Consider the following 20,553-nt stretch of genomic DNA (forward strand, 5'->3'; position numbering starts at 1 on the left):
ATTTGCTTTTTGCAAGAAATTGCAAAAATTACATGATGACATCATTTAAAGATTCTATTTCTTGTTTAGTAGGTATGCTTTGATTATGTGAACTTTCCTGGAAGAGTGTATCCACCAGTAAGACAGAATGAAAATCAAGCTGAAAAATGCAGCTTACTTTATATCGAATTAATAGTACCTCATCTTTGGTTCTTAGCATCATTTCTCTTACTCTGTGTTCTGGCACGACACCACGGTAAATGACACATCCATCCCTCTGTTAGTTTTGGCCTTTCTATTCTTGATGCAGGCTGACTTTCTTTCCCTCTTTTGATTGGGGTAGAGCAGAATTAGGCTCCCTGCCTTATGTGGCTCACGTTATTCATGCGCAGGGTGAGGACAGAACACGGCGGGGAAGCAGCTGTGCAGGTTCGGACTGATGCATTGACACACAGTGGAGCCTCTTTCCATGCCCTCGTACTGCACCAGAGTCTTCAAGGACTTTCTCCAGTTCCTTATCTGCAGTCTTGTTTGGAGTTCAGGAGATGGAGCAAACCGAATTCCCCATCTTCTCTGGCAATTTGCTTTAAAAGCTTCTCTCTGGCTCCATCTTCTGTTTGGTTGCTTGGGTTTGGGACTGGTTTTTTTATGTCTATTTATTTTGACATAAAAGGGTGAGATTCTTCTAAGTTCTACATACTAAAGTTGTTTTAAAAAGTAGGTAATCACATATTGTGTGACAGTTTAGACAAGCAGAGAGAACCCCGACCTGCAGATGGAAAGAGTGGCCCAGAGAGGAGGGAGTTGAAGGTTCCCAGCTCTGCTGTCAGCCCTGTATTTACAGATTCTCCTGTTCTGCAAAGTTGTTACTCCAGTTACAAGATGAGGTGAAATCCTATGACCAAAAAGCACAGCAACATGTTCTGTTTTGGTGTAATTGTACTTTTCTGCATAATTATGACCATTACATGATCTGGCAATGTAAGTGACATCTCTCAGACATTTCATCCAAAACTGTCAAGCACTTGGGCCACTGAGTAGGCATAGGACAATTTAATAAACAAATTGGTCTTTTTGTGGGTGGTATGAAAAACAGGCCTTTTACAAAGTGCTCAACAATAATAAGAGTAATAGTAAAAGTCATTAAAAGAGTCCTCTAATAAAGAAAAACTGGTTTATGGTGATTAGATTCTAGGCCCAAACTATTCACGCCCTTTTGAGCCATTAAGTAATCTGATTCCAGTTGCTCTCACCCTGCAAGAAGGGAACTAGTGTGGGAGCAAAACTGCCCTTTGATTCAGTGCTGAAATTTAAAATTGCTCTGTTGACAGCAAGCCAGATTTTGGCTTCTGAGGCCTCTTCCTTAATCACCCATGCAAAATCAAAGAACTTAGATACACAACAGATAACCACATAAAAAAGGTAAAAACCATTTGGCAACAAGTAGAGTTGCCTCTCAATAGTCATTGAATACAGTGTTTTGCTCTCTCTCATGCTTTTCTTCTCTGCTCATTTGTAAACTAACTGTTTTCCAGCTTTACAATATATGTGATTTACAATTTCTTCTATACCTGCACTTTTATGCAACTGCAAAAATGCATGCTTAAAATTCTCATCTTCTCCTATTTTGTCATCAGTGACAGCCTTCATAAGATAGTTACTGAAAGGTATTTTTAATTTCAGATGCTACATCATTCTTGGAAGACTGTGGGAAACAAATATAGATGAGCTCTTTATATAGGAAGGCAAACTTCATGAAGTACCAAAATATTCTCTGGAAAATGTGCTTGTCCATCTTGCCTAAAAATATGAAACTTGTTACAAAAATGCACCCTCAAATTTAATCACTGCTCTTTATTTTGCTCCAGGTATTTATCAGTCACACAATTAATAGTGTATCACCTATCACATTTCTATTAATAAGCCCTACCTGTTCATTGTGACAGTTTTCTTCTATATTTAATTCATTTTGATTTATGTGGCCATTGAGAAAATGAGGATCTATGAGCCCATGAGAAACAAAGCTTGAATCTGCTCTGGGTCAATGTTATGGAGAGAAAGATTAGCATTAAAAAATAAACATGGCAGTACCACTGTGTAGCACCTTCTCGAGAAAATATATACTCATTTTTAGTTGCCATGCAAGTGCTATTGGCTTTGTAACTGACTGTGAACATGTGAGAACAAAAAAATGATGCTGTGTCAGTGTGTGGGCTGCAACTGAGATCTCCTGGCTCATACATTTTGCCCCATAAGCAGTTCTGGCATTGTATGCAGTCTTATTGCTGTTTCCTTTGTCCTCATTGATCCTGCTATAGTGTTACTCACATTTTGGGCTCCCAACTTTCTGTAAAAAACCCTCTGTAATTTAATTCACTGTCTTTTTGGTAGAACATTCTGACCACTAATTCTTCTAAGCTCATTATTATCATATTTTTCTAGGCCTAAGGACTAACGATGTTTATTTTTTTCTTCCCTAAATCTTCCCTCTGTGATATTGAAGAATCATAAAGTATCATCAGCAAACATAATTTTGTATCTGAAGAAAATGCATTAAAATCACCTATGTAACCTGCATGAAAGGTAAATAAATTTGTCTTACATAATGCATGAACTATATGAAAGCTTTGAAGTATTTCCTTTTCTTCCATCTAAAGTGTGCAATTAAGAACCTATCCAGGGAATATCAAGGAACAATTTCTTACAATAACTTTTGAACAATTGGCTTTTGGGTTTTTTTTAAATTTTTCTCACTTTTATTACACATGGATCTGCAGTTGTTAGATTGACAAAATGCTTTCAACCATCTGAAACCTCACAAAGTTCAACAAAGCCAAGTGCAAGGTCCTGCACCCAGATCAGTGTATTACCAATACAAGCCAGGGGATGAACGGATGGAGAGCAGCCTTGCAGAGAAGATCTTGGGAATACTGGTGAGTGGAAAAATGGCTATGACCCAGCAATGTGCACTCACAGCCCAGAAAACCAGTCACACCCTGAGCTGCAACAAGAGCAGTGTGGCCAGCAGGTGCAGGGAGGTGATTCTGCCCCTCTACTCTGCCCTTGTGAGACCCCACGTGGAGTGCTGCATCCAGCTTTGCCATCCCCAGCACAGGAAGGACATGGACCTTTTAAAGCTGGTCCAGAGGAGGACCACAAAAATGGTCAGAGGGCTTGAACACCTCTCCTATGAGAAAAGGCAGAGAGACCTGGGAGCTGTTCAGCCTAGAGAAGATTAGGTGCCAGGGAAACTTTGCAGTCTTTCAATATATAAAGGGAGCCTGTAAGAAAGACAGAGAGACTTTTTACCAAGGCTTGTGGTGGCAGGACAAGTGGCAAGGGTTTTAAAATGAAGGAAATAAGGTTTAGATTAGGCATAAGAAGAAACTTTTTGCAAGGAAGGTGGTGAGGCACTAACATGTTGTTCAGGCACTAACATGCTGCTCCATCCCTGGAAGTGTTCAGGGTCAGGTTGGATGGGGCTCTGAGCAACCTGGTGTAGTGGAGGGTGTCCCTGCCCATGGCAGGGGGGTTGGAACTCAGTGATCTTTAAGGTCCCTTCAAACTCAAACCATTCTGTGATTCTATAATCTGAGTGTACAGAGAGAAAAACAAGAAAACTACTATTAAAATATAAATGACTATTAAAAATATAAAAATGTGTATTGCTTGTTAATATTGAAAGTACCTTTGAAGAACGAATGAAGGAATAATTAAAAATACAAAAAGTCTGATACAACTTATGGCTAAAAGATCCTAGCAATTCTACTGCTAACAAAGCTCTGGCATCATTTTAATACATACTTTTCAATAGAAGGGTTTTGGAGCTGGGCAGTTTTCTTGCAGTCAAGCCATTTTTACCCCTCACTGCAATTACATGGAAAGCTCCATATTGTACAAACAAAGCATCTGAGTCCTTAAAAAATAGGTGGAATCTTTGCTAAGCTGCCAGTTTTCTCAACTCCAAACTGTGACAAAATACTGCTTTAAAAGCTTGTGGATCCTAAAGCAGGGCAGCTGAACTCATCCCTCCTGTAGAAAAGGATTTCTGCAAAGAAGTCCCAAGAAGCAGCTTGAGAGCAAAACTGCAGAAGTTTCAGTGCATACAGGGACTTATGACTCACTGCTGCAGGGCCATTTCGAGTTAAAAAATAAACCCAGATTGTCTAATCAAACCTTTGCATGTCTTATTCTGTGCCAACGTTATGTGCCACCTTCTCTTTAGCAGGCAAGTCACCATTTCTGGCCATGACTGTGGTAAGAGGTTCCTCAGCCTGTGAGCACATATAGACATTCCAGTAATGCCACATTTAGATGGGCATTATCATGGATGGTGTTGTAGAGCATTTGGTTCTGATTACTTCCTGGCCACTCCTGCTAATTTTTACTCTAGATAGATTGCAGCCAGAATGTCTGATTGCTTCCTGGCCACTCCTGATAATTTTTACTCTAGATAGATTGCAGCCAGAATGTCTGATTGCTTTGAACATCTTGCACTGTAGTAGGCCCATATGTTTACCGTCACAATCTACAGAATGCCCTTTGATTTTGAAGAGAGAACCATATCTGAGTCAAGTTTAGCTGCTTTAGGGAGACTTCTTCTGGGACAGGAGTGGGTGTAAAAGCACTGGCCCACTGTAGGACATCCACCAAATGTTAAAATTCATGAAGGTGGGAGAAATACTCTTTATTGTAAAAGAGGAAATGCTCTAGAGACAAGAGGCCACATGTGTTTGGAGGGCAAAACCAATTATTCAGTTGTGTCCTCATCTGTAACTCAGTGACCTCCTTGTATAAAAATATCATCTGACAAGATAGTAGAAATACTTCTGTGAAGACTAAGGAACTGACGAGTGTACAGCTTGTACCTCTGAAAATACACAAGAAAACTCCAAATGGGAAAGCAAAGAAAACCTGTGAGTCTCCAGCTGGGAGAGAGGAGAAAAAAAAAAGTTACACTCTCAGTAGTTTTTATTAGCCCCCAAAATTCAGACTAACTAGCCCCAGGATAGCCTCTGTATTGTATGCTTAATATGAGCACCGGACAATTTTCACACAGAGGCTCTAAACCAGGTATCAGTATCAAAAGATAAAGGTGCTTCAAAGACTCCATAATAGGCCAAGTGATGCTCTTGAAATCAAAATGACTTGTCTGGCATGTTAGATCAGTTCCCAGTAACAGGAGGGGACTAGGGCAATAGTTACTTACCAGTGACCATGACAAGAAACAATAAGAATTGGCCATGTCTCCCAAAGTGCTCAAGTGAGAAGACACTGGAGAAGGGGACGGGTAGTAATTAAGAACATGTAAAGATCCTTTCAACTGTATTGAATGAGTGTTGGAAACAGGTTTCTCCATCTGAAGAAAACCAGAAGTAGATATGCATGTAGGCACATAGAAGTTAAACAAACAAACAAACAAAAATCCTCAAACTCCCCCACCAAAAAAACCCAACCAACCCAAAAAACCCCAACAAAACAAGCAAACAAACAAAAAAAACCAACCAAACAAAAAAACGTCTCACCAAACTGAAAAAGAAACCTTTTGCCAAAGCTAGAGAGACCAAGACCAAAACTGTAGCAAGAAATTCAGTTACCTGCTCCAGCTCTCTAGCTCATAAAAAACAGACTAGACATTGTTCTTTGGGTTCTGAGGCCAAACTGTGTGTCCCAGCTTGCATTGCAGAACTAGATTTTCTTCTTTACCCAAAAGCGATGATGTAAAATCGCTTTTGAGGAAACGACTCCTGCTCCATGCTGTTCTCCAATCCAGATCCATGTACCATCTGAGAGGTTGCTAGGAGCTTCATGCCAAAATTGCCAAGTAATCTGCCTACATATCAATTGCAAGAGCTTTGCATAGAATACAAGAGCATTGGCTTCTGAACCTTACCAGTGTAGATCCAGCTGATGAACCTTTCTCCAGGGTTTTGGTACCTTCTAATCCAGCAGTCTGGACACATCAACTCTTCCACTGCAGAAGCAGGTACCAGCGGGGCATCTAGCAAACTTCCTGGCATTTCAGGAGCTATGTGGAGAGAGTCCCTGACAGCTGCCAGGACCTTGACTACTAGAGGAGCACTTGTACGCAGGCAGCCTTATTTCTCTCCCTCACAGTGGCACACATTGAAGTACAAGCCATCCTCTCAAGCACTTCACTGTGCAGATTTATGTTCTAGGGACTTCAGCACCTGGCTTGCAGAATATTTCCATAGGGATGTCTGACTAGACCTGTATCAATCAGCATTCAATTCCTTGACTCCCTCCTCTGGGAGATGAGTGCCAGATGTTAGGGACTCTCTTCCCTCCTCTTTGATACAATCCTGCCTGACAATTTTCCTCTCACAAGTGCCGATAACCAAACAGGGAAAAAAAAAATCTGGAAGAGAAACTAGGACAACTTTCCTATGCAGGGATGGGCTAGAACCTGATCTGAATGGGGAAGAGGAAAGAAGGAATGGTTGTGCAGCTGCAGCATGATTTCATACTGTGAACACATCACTCCAGTGCCTTCAAATCCTCTTGTAAGACTACATTTGCCGTATGTGTAAAAGTGACAGTCAAAAAGGCTTTGTTACCATAGATCTTTTTACGTACCTGCCTTTTTCCTAACTTAAAGGTGTGTGATGTGAGTTATGATGTATTTATGAGAGTACTTTTTCTCTTAAACTATATTTTCATTAATTTCAGGGGTTTTCATTCATGTCCTTTGATTTTGGCCAAGGAAAAATATGGAGCTATGTGCATCTGTGCATTGCATGTACACATACATGAACAAAGACTCAGAAGAAAATGAGGGAAAAATACCACATCTGACTAGGCATAATTCTGAAAAGAAAATTGATACACACTTTATGCTTTTGTTTTATAATAAGAGGTGACATGCTGCTCAAGTGCTGACTTGTAGCAGAATAGATTAAAAATTCTTGGACCATCAGTAGCAAGAAATCACAGGGCTGTACTTACAGAGGTCATTAGCTGTCCAGACATCTGTTGGGTAACAAATTCTGCCAAACATAGATCATGAAGCAGTTCTTGAATTATGCAAAGGATAATTTCACAATCCAGAAAACAGAGAACTCAAGCAGAGAAAGAGCTGTGTAAGACTTTCTTATTGCCAGTTGGGAGGGAATTCACTACAGTATCTGAATTACAGGAAAGTTTGATGCAAGTGGCAGTGGTCTGCTGCATTGCTAGCAGTGCAATAAGGAACAGATTTAGATGATGGTCACAATTACAGTTATATACTCCACAAAGTAATTGACATTATGGTAACATTGGCTGTATTAATTAGAGGGACACTGTGACAAAAATAAAAACTCCAAATGACTCAGTGAAAACTACTGTAAAGCATATTAACACAAAAGTAATAGCTTTCAGTATAGTAAAATGGAATTAGGAAACAGTAAGCAGATGCAGAAAGGAGAAATTGGTACTAAGGTAGAAACAGTCTGGAGCATTCTAAACAATGTATAAATTAAAGCATAAGAGACTCTAATTCCCCTTGAAAAAAGGAATACTGTCCCATTTTTCATAAATTAACTGCAGTAGCCAGTTGGTAAAGGATCACAAATGAGTCCAATTATATCACACTGGACTATAATTGGGTTAAAGGGCTGTCATTTACCTCTGAAATGAGAGCTCAAATGGTATCTGTCAACCTTTGGAATCAGGAGTTATTCTGGCATCAGGAGTTACTTATTAGCTGCTGAGAAGTCCAGGACGCCGCACAACCAGTCATTGAAAAAACAAAGAGTGAAAACACTCGTCAGGATCAATTAGTAGTTTTGGCTTTTTTCCCCTTGGCCAGCTGAGGAGAGCCATATCTAAGTAGATAAGCCATAACTAAGCAGAAATGTCAAGAAGAACATATTGTAACTTTTTCTGAAAGAGAAGATAAAAAGGACCTGAAATGGAAGACATGAGGAAAAATAAGAATTGGTCAAGGAAAATAAAAATTTAAAAAACCATCCTGCAAACCCTGAAAGGTAATGGAATGGACATAATAGTTAAAAGCCTGCATTTTGTCATCTTTGCATTGTTACGTTTCATTCTTCAAGATTCCAGTCATATAAATCACTGCTAGCTTTATTCACAAGTCACACAAACCAGAAAACAGAAATGCATATATCATGTCAAGTTTCTAAGAAAACAGGCTAGCAGAAAATAGAAATACCTTAAAAGAGGAAAAGGCCAGGAGAAACTCAGAGAAAATGTCACACGACTGGTGTACACACACACACACTCTGCCAAGCTTGGAGAAGCATACACTTACTGTCAATATGAATTATGGGATGGGCTTTCTTGGACTTTTTATTTTGGCCCCATGTTTGGAAAATAACCATAAATGGCATGTTGTCTTAAAAAGAGCTTACCAACAGGAAAATATTAGAACTGATCCTGAAATGTTCAAGGCTTTCCGATTGCAACATCATGGAATTGAAAGCCATCTCCAACAACAAAAAAACTCATCACTGACAAAAATAGCACTGCTTGGTGAAGACTTGTTATGAAAAAAGGTTACACTTGTAATTCAGGGTTTGCTATCAGCTGGTTTCAAGTCAATTCTAAAATTTTCCTAATAAGAAATGCTTTTGTAGTCTCTAACTCAGTAAGAATTATCCTTTTGCGATTTTCAAAGCTATATTTTAAGTGTTCTTCCTTCTCATTTGAAATATTTATAAATCAAGACACTATTTTTCTGCAAATTGGTGCAGGACAGACTTGTTCACTATGATACCCACTAAAGTTTTCTATGACAAATAGACCTTATATTAGGGCTTCAATGGGTGCGTAAAAGTAGAAACGAAAAAAAAATCCTCTCACTTCATTTTAATTGCATCTTTTGAATTACATGCTCAGCAACAATCCCAAACACCTTGATATAGGTCCTTAAAGGCATGAAATACTGATGACAGATTTCCTCTCTGGATGAGAGGCTTTATTGGGTTAATTGTATTCTGGGAGACCTATGTCTCTGCTTTATAGATGGCTTTTGTAGAGATTTCCAATCAGCTACTAGTTGAGATTTGATTAAGTTTTCATTAACTGCTAAGTGGAAAAATATCAACTGGTCCATATTCCATTCAACATCAGTCATCAGCCAGCTGCTTTGCAGGGAGCAACTGAGTATATCTTTATTTTAGAGTGTATTTTTATTTTGGGCAAAAGATGGCAATGCATAATAATCACATTCAGAGTAAAAGTTGGACAAAAAACCTCTAAAGGGAGGCAATATTTCAAAGAAAGAACTCCCAGCTCTCAAATACCACATGCAGGTGTGATACCTCTGTGGGAAACAGCTTATGGACGAATGAATATTTCTGTCTGTTTACCAAGACTATACACATTACATTTGCTATTAAAAAACCCCAAACCAAACAAACCACAAAAAACGAAAACCCCTGCTCATTTCTTTGCCTCCCTGGGAAGTGTTTGTAGGCTACCTTTTAGCTGTAAGTGCTTTATAATCCAAGCTGACTGTAGCTGAAATTGGTGTCCCTTAGCTGCTTGATTAGTGAGATAAATTCTGCACGCTTGTGTCTGGGATCCATGGTAATGGAGTTACGTTGCTATGCTATGAAATGTGCAGGAAGGTCCAGCACTTCAGGAAGGATATGATTTCCAGGGCTAATGAAACTTGGTAGTGAAGGCAAGAAGGAATGTTTGGAGGAATGAACAAAAGCAATCACTGGAACGGTGACAGGGGATTGCTTAGGTCAGTGGGTACAGGCAAGGCATCCATGCCCCGGGAACGGTTCCCTGGGAGGGCTGTAACAACCTCCCCAAAGATCATTTAAATGTGGTGTTGTGGAGGAAAAGTATCATAGTTCTGTTCCTGTCATCCTGAGGAAAGCCTGCGTGGCAACATTTTACAGGTATTTGTATGGAGGATTCATTAACCCCCAAAACCAGAGCAGATTGCTACAAATGATCTTTCTCAAACTTTCAATAGACCTAACTACTATCTCTGGCCATTCTGGCAAGAGTCTCCTCAAATGTGTTGGTTTAGTGCGTGCAGAGGACTCCTCCTGTGTTCATGACCTGGGGGACTGGTGGGAAGCTGAGAAGTCTGTACTGATATTTTACTGGGCATTCTGGTGGTATCAGTAATCAAATGGGCTGCTGCCACCAGCATCTAAGGTATGGAAAATGAAGTGGAAGGAAAGGGAAAGGGAAAGGGAAAGGGAAAGGGAAAGGGAAAGGGAAAGGGAAAGGGAAAGGGAAAGGGAAAGGGAAAGGGAAAGGGAAAGGGAAAGGGAAAGGGAAAGGGAAAGGGAAAGGGAAAGGGAAAGGGAAAGGGAAAGGGAAAGGGAAAGGGAAAGGGAAAGGGAAAGGGAAAGGGAAAGGGAAAGGGAAAGGGAAAGGGAAAGGGAAAGGGAAGGGAAAGGGAAAGGAAAGGGAAAGGGAAAGGGAAAGGGAAAGGGAAAGGGAAAGGGAAAGGGAAAGGAAAGGGAAAGGGAAGGGAAAGGGAAGGGAAAGGGAAAGGGAAAGGGAAAGGGAAGGGAAAGGGAAAGGGAAAGGGGAAGGGAAAGGGAAAGGGAAGGAGGAAGGAAGGAAGGAAGGAAGGAAGGAAGGAAGGAAGGAAGGAAGGAAGGAAGGAAGGAAGGAAGGAAGGAAGGAAGGAAGGAAGGAAGGAAGGAAGGAAGGAAGGAAGGAAGGAAGGAAGGAAGGAAGGAAGGAAGGAAGGAAGGAAGGAAGGAAGGAAGGAAGGAAGGAAGGAAGGAAGGAAGGAAGGAAGGAAGGAAGGAAGGAAGGAAGGAAGGAAGGAAGGAAGGAAGGAAGGAAGGAAGGAAGGAAGGAAGGAAGGAAGACCTTATTGTATGCTAGAGGGTGTTTATGTTAGAGGGTGTTTTCTGTTCCCTTTAGATCTTGATGCACCACCTTAGATACTCAGGACACAGAATAAATTTTAACGCCCAGAGCTGAGACAGGGTTTTGTTCTTGACCAGAACCCCAACTTATGTGAAAGGAGCAATGTAAGCAATATCAGGAAGGATAGATAAGAACTGTAAATCTATTTTAATTCTCATGTACGCTGCCTTATTGCAACTGTAATTTTGAAAAGTTTAAGTAGCTTTTTCCATATTATATGTAATATTACTCCATGGTACCAAAAAGGAGAGCTCTTGCTCTGTTAAACACTGTTAAATACATATGAAGACAGTGCATAGTCGAGAAGACCTTTCAACCTATGACCAGCAAGAGTAAAGAAAAAGCATGTATCAAACACCGTTTATTGAATGACAAAACCCTCCTTATCTTCTATTTGGGTGCCTTGCAACCTCTCCATCATTAACTGACTGAATTCTGTTGTCCGTCAGATGACCTCAAAGAGATCAGTTTTTTCTCTGAAAATAATCATACTGTACACTGCCATCATAACTTTATTTGGAAGTACCTAAGCATACAAATACTCATGAAGTTAAGTCTCCCAGTACCTACATTCAGTCTGCACAGTTAGCAAACAAGCTCTATCAAACTCTTGTTGTACCCATTTCTTTGCATTTCCACATTAACTGTTCTTCCCCTGGATGGTACACTGTTCTTCACTGTGGTTCCAACTCCCAAGCCAGGAAACAGCAAGGGATTTGGATGAATGGAGGGGTGGTGGGGAATAAAAAAACCCTAGGAAGCTTCAAAGGCTATCCTCTGGGTTTCCCAATGGATGAAAAAGAGGCTGTCTTTGAAGATGAGCCAAGAGAAGCCAAAATGCCACTTCTTTTAGAGATCATTGTTCTGCAGAGAGATGTACTTTCACTGTGTTCTGGTGCTAGGGAACCCAAAATACAGGCTTCTAAAAGGTGCTAGTTTCAAAGGAAGGCAGTTGCCTCTGCTAATCTTGGAAAAATAGGCATCCTCATTCAAGTCCTAGAATATACATTAAAAAAACTTTTCTGTTTACCTAGGTTACCTGAATTATAAGATTAATCAGTTTATCTTTGATAAAAATTTCAGGAAGAGGGAAAAAAAATATTAGGGTCAAACCCCCCTGCAGTGAAACTAGTAAAAAAAACCAACAGGACAAAACAAACCCCCCCAGCAATATATGCTGTTATGTATGCAAGACAAGTAAGCAATAAAATTTTATTTGTAGCAAAAAGGAAGTGAGTTGAATGTAGAGAACATGGCCAAAGGAAGACTAAAAAAAGAGGACACAAATATTAAAAGATAAATTAAAACTCAGAATGCTGTATAAAGAAATATGTTTTAATGATATGCAGTAGAATTAAATTAGGAAATGGAAAATGTAACTGTTAAATATGGGGGGAAGCATTTAATGACAATCGAAAAGGCTACAGAACTATATTCTAAAGGAAGCTCCAAAAAATTTCCCTGTATCATTTGGACCTGGACTGATTAAGATCTGGAAATCTTCTTTGTGAAAATAATTCCATACGGAGGAGAAAGACGATTTAAAAAAAAAAAAAAAGTTAAACTATCAGTTTTAGTTCTCAGACCTGCTTGAAGGTGATTAACACAGCATCTTCCATTCAAGCCTGAAATTTAGGACAAAGTAAGGCCAACACTGTGTGATAATGCAACACAAATCGCAAAAACATCAACTTGGAGAAGAAGCTATTTAAGGAAAAACAGTAACAGCAAATGATAGAAAAATACTCTTCAGCTTTTTTTCATATGATGGGGGGTTTTAGATATATTTTTACATTATATTTGATTTTTGGTTTACTGACTTAGCATTCAAATATAAAGTAAATCTGCACCTTCAATACAACATTATTTGTCCCCAAATGGACAACACCTATTCTCTGAAGATGAGAAAACAAATATTCTTAGACATACATATACATTCATGCTTCTTCATGGATGTACAAGAAATACAAACCTGGATGGAAGCAGGTGGAATCTTTTGCATCATAAGGACAGCAAGAGTATTTCTCCAGCCAGAAGCTTGCTGAAATCATTCCTCTTGACTCAGGAGAAAAGGTAGAACTGGCTCATTTGGACTGTGCGTGGGGTGTCACTTTGCCCAACATATTCAAAAAAAAAGGAAAAGAAAGATGCATCTATTTTCAGTGGCAGCCTCACTCTGTCTCTCTGCTCAGCTGTGTCAGCTCTGGCAGTAATGAGCATAAGCACTAATATCACTGGGGTTTGTTCCTTTGCAGCCATTCTCCCACACAGATTTATAAATGTGACTCTGATGGCAGTACCAGCCATTATGACTCTCACATCAAGAGACTGATGTACACTTAAGGCTTGGGTTGATTACCTGTCTTTGAAAGAATCTTCCTCAGTATTAGTCAAACTGGCCTGCTCCCAGCAGCAAAGTACCAATGCTTACCACAGACAACACACACCCGGCTGTGATTCTGCCCCATAGCAGATCTAATATGGATCTAATATAAGATGCATTGGAGCGGGAAGGACTGAATTGATCCAAATGGCCTCAAAGATAACAGCAAAAGCCATACAGAAAAGTACAGTAAATTAGTTTCCTTGTATAAATCCCATTGGAACTGTGTATAAGTTTTTTTTCTGTGGGATTCTTCCATCAGTGATAATTACCAGGGCCGAGGGAACTAAAGGTAGAGTGGGGCCAGCTGCTTCAGTCTCACTTTCCTCTTGCATTGGCAAGGCAGTTATAGCATAGCTTACAATTTTTAACGTTGACTCAGAATCCATGCTGGTTTATAACTGATTCTACCACCATGGATGAACATGGCTTTTTTACTGATCTCTCTTCATTTACTGGCAACAAACCATAAAAATTCCAAATTGCCTTCCAGGATTTATGCAATGTCTTCATGGTTCAGGCTGCTTTTCACCATGACATTTTCTTGGTATGACAAAGATTCCAAAATGCCTCTTTTCCAGAACTTTGAAAAAGGAACTACTCCAGAAGTTTCCCATTTTTCAGATGTTCCCCAAGAAGATGCATGATGTTTTACACATAAAAGTGATGATGATTTTATTAGGATGATCAATGAAATATCAGCAACATACAGAGAGAATATGGCATGTCTGAACAATGTGCCTATCTCAGGAATTTAAAAGGAAGCCAATTAAAGGCCACCATCAGTCAACATTACTCCCAAATAAAATTACTAATCCCAAGGCGTGATTTGCTTAAGCAGCACTGCAGCCTACAACTTGAATCCCACCACCTCAGGGAGACAATTACTACTCTTCCAGCAGCCAGTCTTGCTCACCTTAGGAGCTGTAGAAGATACCTTTAATTTTCTTTGGGGACCTGAGGGGACAGAAGGTGTCCCAAAATATCTCTGTGGAGAGAAAATGACTGTGAACCAAGCCTCTTTGATAGTCCAAATGTTTTACTGTGTAACAGGGACTGGCATGCAGCTGGATTCCAGGGTAACCCAGCAGTGTGGTCTTTGTGGCACCTGCTGGTTTTCTCCCTCTGACAGGAGGGATTCAGATTAAACAGTAGAACCTGTACCAGAACAGCCTTGATGCAGGTCATGAGACCCAGCACCACTGCTGTCGGGGTCAGGTTGGCAAGACCCCAACAGTGTGAAAGTCCTTTTTCCCTAGCCCGGCAGCCAAATAAAAGGTCTGGGAAACGTGAAGCTGAGTTTTCAAGGTTGTTTATTTCTTCTTATCTAAAATATTTTCTCTCTGACCTGCCGAGGTCCACCTAGTACAGAAGCCATGGCAGTCTGCCCCGAGTCCCAGGCGTCTCCCACATTATATACTCAAAATTACGTGTACCATGTTTACAGTTCCCATACCAATACCTAAAATCTATGTTGGACAGTGCGTCCCTATCCTAGACCAATAGAAAAGTGTCACTAACACACCCAGACATGGAGGACAAGAAGAAGGAAGAAAAGGCTAGGGCACACCCAGATTCCTCCATATTGTATCCCTGAATTACATTCTAAAAAACCCCAAAATTCTACTTTTTCACTCTGTGTCAATTCCCTTATTACACTACTCAAACCCTTTTGATTTGTAATTCCTCATATAAGGTTGGCAGCCTCTCCTATGGGCTAAAATCGAAGCCACAGGTGTTTTTGACTTGTTGCCAAGGTCCCTGAGCTTCCTGCCAGGGTCTCGAGACATCCGGAGCAGCCAAAGGGATGTTCTGGACTCCGACACACTGCTAGAGGTCTAATAATGAACTGCTGGAAAGACACAAGCAGCTCAAGAGCCACTGGATACACATGAGCTTGGCCACTCTCATCACCAGCAGCATGATCCACAGTGAGAAATAATCATAGTAAAAGAAGTTACTGCCAAAGTTGCTGTATTTTGGACTGCACCAACTCCAAAGATTCCTTCCCAGCTTTCCCAGGGTCTTTAAGATTGGAGATATTTTAATGGCCTTGAATATTAAACTGGGCTGAAAGGAAGTGTCCTTGATTTCACCCCAAAGCCTAAGAAAGGATGGCACAGGTCACAGGTGCAGCACCAACAGGAAAGCCAAAATAAGCTGCATGAAAGCATAAGAATGCATACCAATTTGCAATGGAAATGTGATTCTATCCCTTTCTCTTCCTAGAAATGCTAGTTTTCCATTAGTCTTAAAAAGAAAAAAAAAAAAAGATAATAAAAAAGCCAAATCAAGCTCTTGCCTAAAAAGACACAAATCTTGCCTGGAAGACCAAGATGAATTAAGCCAGAACACTGCCAATTTTATCTTGGGAGAAGGGAGGAGCACAGTGGCTTTAAACCCTCTAGAGCAGTAGCTGAGGGAGCACATCAGCTGGATCAGGGAGAAAAAAAAATCAGTCAGATTGGAAACAGAGCATTCTCCTGAACAGATTATGCTAAGAAATGGCTCTGGACTTACTGCTCCACGGCTGTGAGCAGAAAGAGCAGACTCAATTCCTGCGGAAAAAAAAAACCCAAACCCTAACAAATTGCCAAAAAACTGAGAACAGAGATCTTCGCCATTAATTGGTTAGGAACAGTCCATAATTACAAGATTTATAAGAAGTAAATTTGGAGTGCATTAGCATGGATGAAACCGTAGTATTTAATCACTGCTCGTATGGAAGGAAAAAGGTCACAGCTAACGCTAGCCAATTTTTTTTCCCCCTAAGGATCGAGTGAAAGGCCAGATCGTGTCTTTGGGAATTCATCATCAAAACGGTACCGGACCGTCTTCTCCATCCTAAACCCAATGGACAAGACAGGGGACCCCTGTGCTGCCTGCCAGGAGCCGAAGTTCCCTTGAGGGGCGATCCCCCCGCTCCCCCGGGGCCGGCGGGACTCCCCGGACCGGAGGGACTGCCGAGCACCTGGCTGCTGCACAGGTCACCCGGAGCCCCTAAAGCGCTCCCCTCGTCCCGGCCAGGGCCCGCTGCGGGGGCAGCTGGGGATGTGCCCGCAGCCTCAAGGAGAGCGGCGGCGCCCGCAGACGGGGCGGGGGGCGGCGCCCGCCCTCTTCCCTCCCTCCTGCCTTCCTTCCCGCCCCCGTGACTCACCCGCCGCTCCCGGCGGCGACAAGCCGCCAGCGCCGGGGTTGCCGCCCCGGCGCGGCCCGGCGCTCCCCGGGGGCCACCCCTCGCCCTCCCCGAGCGGGCGGGTCGGGCAGGGCGCTGACCCCGAGGGACACGTCACCCCGCAGCCCTCGAAATAGCTCAGCGAGAGGGGCGGCGGCGACAGATCCCTCTCGCCGTCCGTCCCTGCCGTCCCGCCCGCGCTGCCCCTGCGCATCCCCGGCGCCTGGAGCGCACCCACGGTGCCCGTCCGTGCGAGCACCGGCGCTCCCCGCCCTGCCCCGTGTCCCCCGGCCGGCCCCCCCCGGCCGCGGCTGCGCCTGCGCGCCCCCGCCGCTCGCGCCCCCGCCGGCTGCGGCCGTCCCGCCCCGTCGATTTGAATATGCTAATGAGCGGCTACCGGGTCCCTATGGTGGAGCCGGGAGGCAGTCACGTGGGACGGGGACGTGTCCTTGAGGGGTGGTGCCGACCTACCCAGGCTGCCTTAAAAGCGGGAGGCGAGTGAGGAAGCGCCTCAGTCAGAGCGAGAAAGTGCCGGGGTAGCGGGGCTGCGGCTGCTCCGCCTGAAACTTCTGAGTAACATCAACAGGGGGAGGGGAGGGCGGGCGGCGGTGGAGGAGGAAGGTGGTGGTGGGGGGAAGGTTAGCCAGCAGCGCAGCCCTATCCGCCTCTCCCTCATAAACCAGCCTGTGTTGGGCTGAGCAGGCCCCTCACACAAAGGAGGGCAGGGCAGGCAGGGCTGCCCCCCCTTCCCCCCCGCCTCGGCAGAGGGGCAGCGGGGAGGCGCCCTTCCCCGTGCACAGCACTCACAGCCACTTACTCCTCTCCCGTCCCCCGTCTTCTTCTCTCTCCCCCCTCCTTCCCCTCACTTCCCCCCCACGGTTCTCCCCTCAGCCCCCCGCCCGCTGTCCATGTAGCCGTCCGGCCGCCGGCCCCTCCGCACTATGCCCATCTTACTCTTCCTGATAGACACGTCCGCCTCCATGAACCAGCGCACCCATCTGGGCACCACCTATCTGGACATAGCCAAAGGCGCTGTAGAGACTTTCATGAAGGTACCGGGCTCTGCCTTGCGAGAGGAGGCGAGAGAAAGCGAGCGAGAGTGGCTGCGCGGGGAGGGGAGGGGGCGGCAGGGAGCGGGGGGCTGCCTGGGCCGGGGGCGCGGGGCGAGGGCGGGCGGAAGCGAGCGAGAGAGTGCGTGTGTGTGCGGGGAGGGGAGGGCCGGGCCGAGCCGGGGGGCTCCGGCGGCGGCGCCGCCTCTCGGCTCACCCTCTGCTTTGTCCCCCGCGCCGCAGCTCCGAGCCCGGGACCCGGCCAGCAGGGGAGACAGGTACATGCTGGTCACTTTCGAGGAGCCTCCCCACGCTATCAAGGTAACCCCCGCTCACCCGCCCCCCCCTCCTCCCCGGCCTCCTTCCGGCCCGTCCGCCCTCCGCCCGCCTCGCCCCGGCCGCCGGCGGTCCGGGGGAGCGCGGCATGCACGGGCTCCGGCGGCGGCGCTGACATCAACATGGCCGACGCTTTCCCCCTGTGCGGTGTGTGCGAGCAGCAATGAACTGTGGGGGATATTTATTCAACTTGGGAGAAGTGACAGCAACTCCAAGGAGAGTTCGGCTTGGAAGGGGCGAGCCCGGGGAAGAACCGACTTCAGCCCAGAGCGCCCCGGACTCGGAAGGGGACGGCACTTCCCTGGCCCCGCCGGGGCGGGGCGAGGGGGGATGCACCGCGCGGGGGAAGGGGGCGGTGGGTCCACATGACACAGGACGGTGAACCTGCTGGAGGTCGCTTCTCAGCGCAGTTGCTTCCATCTGGGCAGGGCTCTGGGAGGGTGATGTATGTAACTCTTAAGCTTTGAGCACCAGTGTCCTCAAAGAAATTTGTCCCGTGGAACAAAGTGAAACTGCTCCTTTGATAAATGGGGAGTTCTAAGGATTAAGAGAAATGCATCATTTCAGGCTTTTTGGAGCAACATCAAATACTACTAACTTCTGAGGTGTTTTGTTATCATTTGCTGTGAGCTGCATGCAGCAGGGAAGGCTCTTTGTAGCCTAACAGGAAAGCAAAACTCGTATCTGCAGAATAAATCTTTTCACGTTTCTCTTTGCAGGCTGGCTGGAAGGAAAACCATGCAACGTTTATGAATGAACTGAAAAACCTTCAAGCTGAAGGACTTACGACTCTTGGCCAGTCCCTAAGGACAGCTTTTGATTTATTAAACTTAAATAGATTAGTAACTGGCATAGACAACTATGGGCAGGTAGGTTGATTGTTACTAGGTGAAAAATCTTAAAACACAAACTTCCCAGAAACAACAATTAGCTAGTTGTCCAAAGTGGCATCTTCATCTAATATTCCATATGAAGGCTTCTTCAAAAGTAGGCAGAGCTACTTTTCTAGCATGTCTAGCTTGAAGAAATACATGTCTGCCTTGAAGAAATACAGCGAGTTTCGTACCCAACTTACTTTTTTTGTTCTTTAATTTCAGTCATTTCTCAGCTTTTAAGCTGCGATATAGCCTCCAAGTTGACCTTTTCAGTTCAAATTTTTACTTTTTTTTGTGAGTCTGTGTTCAGTACCTTAGCTGATGAGCCTGATAGGGTTATGAAAACTTTGCTTTCTCTATACAGTGCTGAACAGTTTGGGAGATGAGCCATTTTTCTAACAACACTGCATGTCCAAAAGTACTGGAAGGAGCACTTTTTCAAAACACTCTTTCCAGTGAGTTTACCACAACACTTCTCTGCATATGTGTATTTTTTTATAAACCTGCCTGTTGTATCAGAGCCTTGAGAAGCTGTGCTTTTTAAATCTTGCTGTTGCAACTATCCCTTTAAAACAGGAGTTGTTTGGTGTGAGGATTCTCATGCTCGTGAGCTGCTAAAATACAGACATTGTAGGTTAAACATGTACCTTAGGACTCATACAGAGTTCTTTCTGTTGCTGGATCAAAGACTGGATTTGTTTCACATTGAGGATGCTACTGGTGCTTTTCATGTGGGACATACCAACTTGAATCTCCCCTTTTTGTTTGTTATTTTTATGTAATTCAATGTCCACTATCTGAGGATTAATACTTAGTACTGCTCTTGGTATTTGACATGGAAATGTGATTGTGAACATAAGTCCCCCTTCTTCCGCTACTATGTCCAGTCTAAGCAGTTTGTGATAACATGCCACGTGTGTTTGAAGGAAATTTGTCATGCTGCATTGTATGGCTTTACCATGAGATGATCAAGTGAGCCTAAACATTTTTAAAATGCCTGTTCAGTGATGAAACTTTAAAAAGGGGCTAGTTCCACACATGGGTTTTTTCCTTTGACCATCTGATGTCCTTATACATCTGTGTGTAATTTTCCCATTTTTCTGGTGTTTTCCTTTAGTTACAGGTGCTATATGAATCTTTCTTGAACACTTAACCCCTGTAGGCCCCTACACAAAATGCTGCTCTTTCCCACTGATAGTGATAATTCTAATTAAACCCATGTCAAATAATTTGCTCTAAGTGAACCAGCTGTGCTCAGCTACACAAGTGGGCAGTTGAGTTGTCAAGATTGTTTTGACTCACTAGTAGTGTTTATTACTGCAATAGCTGCTCTTTTGCCTGTGAAGCAGACTTTTTCTTTGTCTGATCTGTTCTGGTTGTAAGTCTCTCTCGGTTTGAGCCCACTGTCACTTACGAACGTTTTTGCTCCATTCCACATGTGGAGCTGGCTTTTGAAGAGGTATTCACAATGTGCAGTCAGGTGACTAAATAGAAATTCTAACTCTTTTTAGCATCTGCAAAAATAGATCAATGTATTGCAAGTGGCAGGTCATCTGCTGCTGAAGTCAAAGGTTCCCATTTTGGCTATTCTAACCAAGATAGCAATTTTTTCCAAATAAATCAAATTCCACAAATTCCACTTAATTGATCCTTCAGCATTTGCAAGATGAGATCTAGGGCAGCTAATTGTCCTCATCTTCACACTGGTCTTTAAAATTATGGCTTGATAGCCTGTCGTCTTCCTGTTATTCTTGTCTATCACCTAAAATTTAGTCCAGACAAACGGGTGTTTAACCATACATAGAATGAGAAACTTAAAAATCCAGGAAAATAGAAGTGGTCAGAAAGCTCAGTTGAATTTGAAATAGTTTTCCCTCAGAA

The 20,553-nt window shown here is 43.4% G+C and overlaps 1 protein-coding gene across 5 annotated transcripts in view; it reads left to right on the forward strand.

The window, feature by feature from the left end:
* Window positions 1–16,914: 16,914 nt before the first annotated feature.
* The window catches only part of INTS6 (integrator complex subunit 6), a 39,002-nt gene continuing 35,363 nt past the window's right edge, over window positions 16,915–20,553 (forward strand). For 2 of the 5 annotated variants that reach the window (XM_053934862.1, XM_053934865.1), the window contains exons 1-3: window positions 17,052–17,464; window positions 17,705–17,782; window positions 18,517–18,666. In XM_053934862.1, the coding sequence (XP_053790837.1) occupies window positions 17,354–17,464; window positions 17,705–17,782; window positions 18,517–18,666 (339 nt within the window). In that variant the 5' untranslated portion in view covers window positions 17,052–17,353. Of the gene's footprint in view, window positions 16,986–17,047; window positions 17,465–17,704; window positions 17,783–18,516; window positions 19,128–20,553 lie in introns of those variants that run through there. The other 3 variants (XM_053934863.1, XR_008429245.1, XM_053934864.1) reach the window with 3 other exon arrangements.

This window comes from Vidua chalybeata, chromosome 2, assembly GCF_026979565.1.
Source record: "Vidua chalybeata isolate OUT-0048 chromosome 2, bVidCha1 merged haplotype, whole genome shotgun sequence".
NCBI lineage: Eukaryota > Metazoa > Chordata > Aves > Passeriformes > Viduidae > Vidua > Vidua chalybeata.